Source organism: Chlorocebus sabaeus, chromosome 7, assembly GCF_047675955.1.
Source record: "Chlorocebus sabaeus isolate Y175 chromosome 7, mChlSab1.0.hap1, whole genome shotgun sequence".
Taxonomy (NCBI): domain Eukaryota; kingdom Metazoa; phylum Chordata; class Mammalia; order Primates; family Cercopithecidae; genus Chlorocebus; species Chlorocebus sabaeus.
This window is the reverse complement of record NC_132910.1, coordinates 25,175,776-25,182,507: the sequence shown is the minus strand read 5'-3', so window position 1 is coordinate 25,182,507 and position 6,732 is coordinate 25,175,776. Positions and strand designations below refer to the sequence as shown.

General features: G+C 42.3%; 1 protein-coding gene across 1 annotated transcript; it reads left to right on the top strand.

The window, feature by feature from the left end:
- Positions 1–1,898: 1,898 nt before the first annotated feature.
- LOC103235792 (growth-regulated protein homolog gamma-like) lies at positions 1,899–3,763 on the top strand. The gene is made up of 4 exons (XM_007998877.3): positions 1,899–2,380; positions 2,479–2,602; positions 2,716–2,799; positions 3,610–3,763. Exons 1-4 carry the CDS (start codon positions 2,278–2,280, stop codon positions 3,761–3,763), a joined length of 465 nt encoding a protein of 154 aa, XP_007997068.1. The 5' UTR covers positions 1,899–2,277.
- Positions 3,764–6,732: the final 2,969 nt, after the last annotated feature.

Below are 6,732 nucleotides of genomic sequence, written 5' to 3'. Positions count from 1 at the left end.
CAGCCTTGAGTTGTGTGTGTGTGTGTGTGTGTGTGTGTGTGTGTTTTGCTTTTTTTTTTTTTTTTAATTTAGAAGTTTGCAGCATTCATGATAGCTTGAAATGGCTGAAGACATTTACGGCACTTTGTATTTTGTCCTCATTGGGCCAAGGCTTTTCTTGTACCCTTTCTGCCATGGAATTTAAGTAATCAGGAAAATGTGAGAAAGGAAATAATTGAAAAAGATTGGGACAGAAATACTAATGATAGGATCTGTTTTAAAGCAACACAACATTCTAGAACACCTTTCTGCCCCTTGACTAAGATTACTGTAATGACAGTACAGGTCCCTGTGAGCACCAGTAGCTACGAGGACATTTTGGACACTGAGATTGCATTTATATGAATAGGCTTCATTCTGGGACCTGCTTTGATTTCTTAAGGATTCACACTGCTCTATATGGTGCTGTGTATAGTTAAGTACAATTGGGTGGCAGTAGGGATACAGAAAATTTTAAATGTAAAAAAAATAGGGAGTGAATCTTTTATTAGATCCTCTTTTCTTCTTTACAGAATAATTCATAGCAGGTTGATTTTCTGTTTAGGCAACATTGGGAAAAGCTATTTCCATTTTCTTTATTTAAAAAACTTTTATAAGGCACTTAATCCATGATGACTCTTACAAATGTTGACTCATTTCTCATAACTACCTTGGGCTTAGCACAAAGAGGTTAAACAACCTGCAGGTGATGCTCTGCAACTAAATGCAGGCAGCCAAGTTGTATTGCCTTGTGTTTGGCTAGGGGCAAGGGCTCTTACGCCTTGAACTAGGCTGTGCAGAGCTCTGTACGCTAGGCAGAGGTCATTCGTTTCTCCTCTCTTCTCTCTGTTTTACTCCATATCTCAGAGATGTCTGAAACTGACTTGGAGATTCACACTAAAACCCTCTAAAACCTGATGATGAATCAAAATAAATTCTCTAAAACTGTAGAAAAAGTGATAGAGGCGTCGGGTTAAAAGGCTGAAATTCATGATCAGAAAGCCACAATGCCTGTTTCCAGGGAAAGCAGGTCCAACATCAAATACCAGAGAGTCTGATAGTAAATGGAACGTGCCTCTATGTGGGATCTGGTGTTCGTATTTCATCTGAATGGATATCTCTTGCTTCAGTGGGAAGGGTGCTTGCACACCAGGTACCCACACCCCAGTGTCATGTGCTGTATCGTCCAAAGACAGAGAACCAGAAATAGTCCATGAGGCTGCTGGACCCAGCAAGTCCCTCATGTCATAGATCAAATCTGTGACATATGGGAGTAACAGCCAGTGCCCAGCTTCAGAGTGATAGCCAATCCCATTATGTCATATATCAAATCTGAACCTCTGGTAGGGGGGAGAAGGAGATCTCTAGGAACTTTTGGAAGTCCCAATATTTCAGAGGGAAGAAGGGAGTTATGCAGGATAGGAAAAAAAGAGGTCATGTTACAGCCTGGGCTTTCACTGACACTAACACTGAATTCGACTTTTGACTGATAATCTGTTGCCACCAAATGGAAAACGTAAGCAAGATATTCCATGTGTGATTAGAGAATATGCAACACAAGGAACAAGCAGAACATTATTCCCTGGAATCTGACATGATGGCTGCTGTATTTTTACAGGGAGCATTGATTTCAGATATATGTGAAATATGCTAAACCAAAAAGCAGAGACCGAATACAGAGAGAGGTTAATTAGATAGAGAATACGATATCTAGAAGATAGCTAGCCAAACAAAATCTAGCCTTCTAGGCCCTCCTTAATTTCTCTTAAATCCCGCATCCCAACCGTATTAACTAAGTAGTTATCACTGTCTTCTAAAGAGTTCCCGTGACTCCCTTGTTGTGGTTCTCAGGGATCCGTTCCAGCTCTTACTCTCCTCCCTGTCCAGGGTCCTTCCCCGCAGGCGATATTTCCAGCGAGGTGGACTCAATGCCCTTCCAGGGGTTTGGGGCAGAAAGTGAATATCCCACAGTCCACGGGAGTTACTCTGGAAGGCGAACCAGGGAGGCGGCACCAGTGGGTAACCAGCCACCGCCCACCACCCACCACCCAGGGGGCAGGGCCAGCCCTTTTCTTCCGTACTCGGGATCGACCTGGAGCTCCGAGAATTTCCCTGACCCGGGGGTTCCAAACTTTTCAGCCCCAACCATGCATTAAAACGGTTCACCGATCTCGCGCAGCCACAGAGCCTGGGCTGCAGGCACCTCCCTGTCAGTTCCCCTGCTCCTCGCACCGCCGCCCGACCAGTCTTCTGAGCCCGATGGCCTGGGCCGCACCCCACGCTGCCTCCGGCCCTCCCCGGCTCCTGCGGGTGGCGCTGCTGCTGCTCGTGCTCCTGGTGGCCACCTGCTGGCGCGCGGCAGGTGGGTCCTGGCGCCCTGGGGTCCCCGGGGCGAGACACAGCTGGGGTGACGGCCCGCGCCAACAGTCCCGCTCAGCCAGCGAGTCTCTTCTTCCGTAGGAGCACCCGTGGTCACTGAACTGCGCTGCCAGTGCTTGCAGACCCTGCAGGGAATTCACCCCAAGAACATCCGAAGTGTGAACGTGACGTTCCCTGGACCCCACTGCGCCCAAACCGAAGTCATGTAAGTCCCGCGCTGCGCTAACGCTGCCACCGCCCGCGTCCCAGACCCTCCTGCTGCCCCAACCCTGTCCCCAGCCCGACCTCCTGCCTCACGAGATTCCCTTCCCTCTGCAGAGCCGCACTCAAGAATGGGCAGAAAGTGTGTCTCAACCCCACAGCACCCATGGTTCAGAAAATCATCCAAAAGATGCTGAACAGGTGAGTTTGCATGTACACAGGCGACTGGGGCCGTTGGTCAGGAATACTGGCATCTGGCCCCAAAAAATAAAATAAGGGAAACCCAGGGGTTAGTTGAAGGACTAGAAATGTGATTATTATTTTCACAGTTAAAGTTGCCATTAAGGTTATTAATCTGCTCTGGTGCCAGAGGATATTTCAGTATTTCAGTGCCCTCCATTCCCGGGCCTAACCCCTACTGAAATAAGTGAGGGTAAATGTGCCTTTCTCTAAGATTATGTGAATTTGGCTAATGATGCTAAAATGCCTCCTACCTATTTCAGGATGTTTGTCTCACTCCCTCATGGGCATCAGACCTGAAAAGTGAACCCCCCTGATTTGGGGCACAGTGGGACTCTTAACTCTCCCTGGTGAAAAGTAGAGACTTTCCAGTCAGACCCTCATGAGTCCTTCATGTCTGGGCTCTACCTGTCAGTATCCTGAGTCTTAACAAAATCTGAAAACAATAATAGCTACTTCAAAACGTTTGCTGTGAACCTTAGGTGAGGTCTTGCATGTAGATTTTTAACCTATTTATAACCCTTGTTTCACTTTTTGAAACAAATAATACAGTTATGACCACAGGTCCACTATTCTAGTTAAATAGCATCCCAGAGCCTGGGGCTTTATTTGGCTACACAGAACAACTTTCCTTCAAGTAATAACCACTTAGTGTGGGCTAGGAGGAACGATCATGTTTGAAAAACCCTAGAAGGTAAGGATCTAAGGTGGGAAAAATGGTCTGTGGGGTCAGTTTCCTGAGTACCTACTAACAGCATTTTTTCATCACAGTGGCAACGCTAATGGACCTAGAGAGAAGGAGAAAGCATATCCACCACAATTCCTAAAGGAGTCTATTCTTGGAGGAATCAAAGTGAAAGAAGAAAAACAATTAGCTCCTGGGGGCACTTGGACTGTGTTTAATGTGTTTAACTGCTTCTTATGAAGATACTTCTAATTATTTATATATGTATGTATGTATGTATTTTTCAAAGCTTGTCTATTAAGGTTCTTTCTGATATTGAAAAATATGAATGTGTTTGGTAATTCACTGTATTGTCATTTTGAAAGGCATTTTTGTGTTAAACCAAAGTTCAGTCTTTACTGTCATCTAACTTGATGATGATGGATTTTACATGTTCTCCATTAATTAAATGGTGGGGAAGAGATCACATCATGCCAGACATTGTGATAGCAGCTAAAAATAAATAGTGGGGATCCAAGCTAATAGTCAGATCACTGTTAAGATAAATGCATGTCAGCCATAAAAAAGGATGAGTTTGTGTCCTTTGTAGGGACATGGATGCAGCTGGAAACCATCATTCTTAGCAAACTATCACAAGAACAGAAAACCAAACACCGCATGTTCTCACTCATAGGTGGGAACTGAACAATGAGATCACTTGGACTCGGGAAGGGGAACATCACACACCGGGGCCTATCATGGGGAGGGGGGAGGGGGGAGGGATTGCATTGGGAGTTATACCTGATGTAAATGACGAGTTGATGGGTGCAGCACACCAACATGGCACAAGTATACATATGTAACAAACCTGCACGTTATGCACATGTACCCTACAACTTAAAGTATAATAATAATAAATAAATTAAAAAAAAAAGATAAGTGCATGTATGTCCCATCTATTTTTGTAACTGTTTAGAAGAATTTCAGTTGTTATTTATCAAAACTGTCAAGATTTCTGATGTTGAAGCAATAAAAACTACAATGTTCTAATTATTCTTTGGATATTTTATGTCTTCCTTGTGAGACATGATGCTTTGTTTTGTATTAATTATGTAATGTTCCTCTATGATTTGGAATAATAGAGTTTATTTATTGATGTATTTTAACAGAAGAAAACCATGAAAATAAAACCTTTCCAAAAATATCATGCCTAGTTTTGTTTCATACTTTTCAACCTTTGGTTTTTCTTGAGTACTCAAGATGGTAGGACTTTATAACAGACCATGGCTCAGGTCCACTGGACAGTTGCCACTAGGCAGCACTTCCTTGTTTCTCTCTTGTTCAAGAAAGCATATTTGATGCTTTTTCAAAGGCAGATCCCCACCTTTAAAAATACATGTTTTATATAAAATATCCATCTTGTTTCACTACAACCAACCTATTATTCAATTTTACATCTTTAAAATTTTTCCAATTTTAATAGGTATTTTTAAAAGAGCTCTCATTTAAATTAAGCTGTTAATGGTTTTCCGATTATGCATTTTTTTTCTTAAAGAAGCTGGGAGCTACCTTACAGTAAAGTGGATTCTTCTTTAAAACTCAAGCAATTTGTGCAATGGAAAAAAGAAAAAGAAAAAGTGAGTGCCTGAGTACTTTACATGTGTAAAGGTCTAGTTGAGAAAGGTTTCATTTTCCAACCTTAATCGAGAGATAATAATTATTGAATTGAATGCAGATCCAGTTCTTTACAGGTATGATAATGGTTTAAACGTTTTCTAAGCCTATAAATTTGAATTCAAATTGCCCCAGAATGGCAGGAGGGTACCTAGACTCCACATTAGGAACAAAGGCTGTCATCTCATGTTAGGGAAAGATCTGAGCCTTCTGGGAAAGAACACCTTCCAAACCCAAAAAGGAGACAAGTTGGTGGAGGAGGGGAGAGCAAGGTTTTGTGTGTGTGTTTGTGTGTGTGTGTGTGTGTGTATGTGTGTGTGTTTCTGATTCAGCACATGTGCCTGGACTCCTGAGCCCTAGTTTATTGCCTGCAGCAGAGGGAAGGGGCCTAGGTTGGTGCCTGGGAGCAAGTGCAGGCTTGTCCTAAGCAGCTGGGTAACTGTAGTCAGGAAACGATTACAGACTCTATTTCCAACCCTGAAAAGTGAGTATAATGATCTCTATGTAACCCCAATGTTATGTTCTCAGAATACAAAAGATGAGATGGAAAAGCAATTTTTAAATTGTACAGCAATAAACAAATGTGAACCATTCTGGAAGCTCTGTAAATGCCATTACCAACTTATCCTTGACTCAGTGACGTATGTTTTAGGCTGTGGGAAATAAAACTTCCTTGGATTCCTCAGTGTTCTTGTGAAAAGTCTTTTTCTATTCTTAGACCATGAGAATTAAATCTGTAGTCATTTTTTCTAGTTAGTGGATGGATCCAAAAGAATAATAAAATATCTCTAATCTCCCCCAAGAAAACCCAAAGGTTACATCCAGGACTTGGTCCCTAGATTAAGCCCTAAAGTGCTGGGGAGAGTGGAATGCCATCTTCCTAACTATTTACATATCAAAAGAGATGAAGCCCACAGAACCTAAAGACATCAGTAGGACACACAAAGTAAAGACCAGAGGGCCACTAGGTTCTAGGGTAAAGATATTTACATCCCAAAGGGTTGGAGTTAGGGCTCCAGCTCATTGTATTCCATGAAGACCCTTTCAGGAGGGTAGTGAGACAACTTCTTGCTTCTCCTTTACAAGCAGAAGGAAACATCTATTCCTCTCCTTACCCTATGAAGGGTGTGTCCCAGTGTGTGAGACAATAGATGTGACTTTCATTGCATCACCTCTGGGGTAAGGCCCAAGGCAAGCAGGAGGCTTGACACACTTAATGAGAGGTATTTAGTAGGAAATCTGCCTGGGATCCAGAATCCCCTCTGTGTAAATTTTAAATTTTAAAATGTGGTTAAAAACCCAACATAGACTTCATTAATGACGTATGGAAAGAAGAAAGAAGATGCAGTCAGTTCATATGGTGATTAAGAACATAGGCTATGAATAATTGATGGATCAGGGAATAGAGTACAGTTGTAACACTTCTTGTGTGATCTTGAGGTTAAGTTTCTTGATTAAACTTTATTTTCTCATTGTATTAAAAATGCTATACCTTTGTGTAGTTGTTACTAAATTTATGCATTATAATTATTTATGCAAAGAGCTAAGCAGTGCCT

Coding starts and splice junctions, on each gene's coding strand:
- LOC103235792 (XM_007998877.3), top strand. CDS start 2,278: ATGGCCTGGGCCGCACCCCACGCTGCCTCCGGCCCTCCCCGGCTCCTG. Junction 2,603..2,715: donor TGCGCCCAAACCGAAGTCAT/GTAAGTCCCGCG, acceptor TTCCCTCTGCAG/AGCCGCACTCAAGAATGGGC. Junction 2,800..3,609: donor ATCCAAAAGATGCTGAACAG/GTGAGTTTGCAT, acceptor TTTTCATCACAG/TGGCAACGCTAATGGACCTA.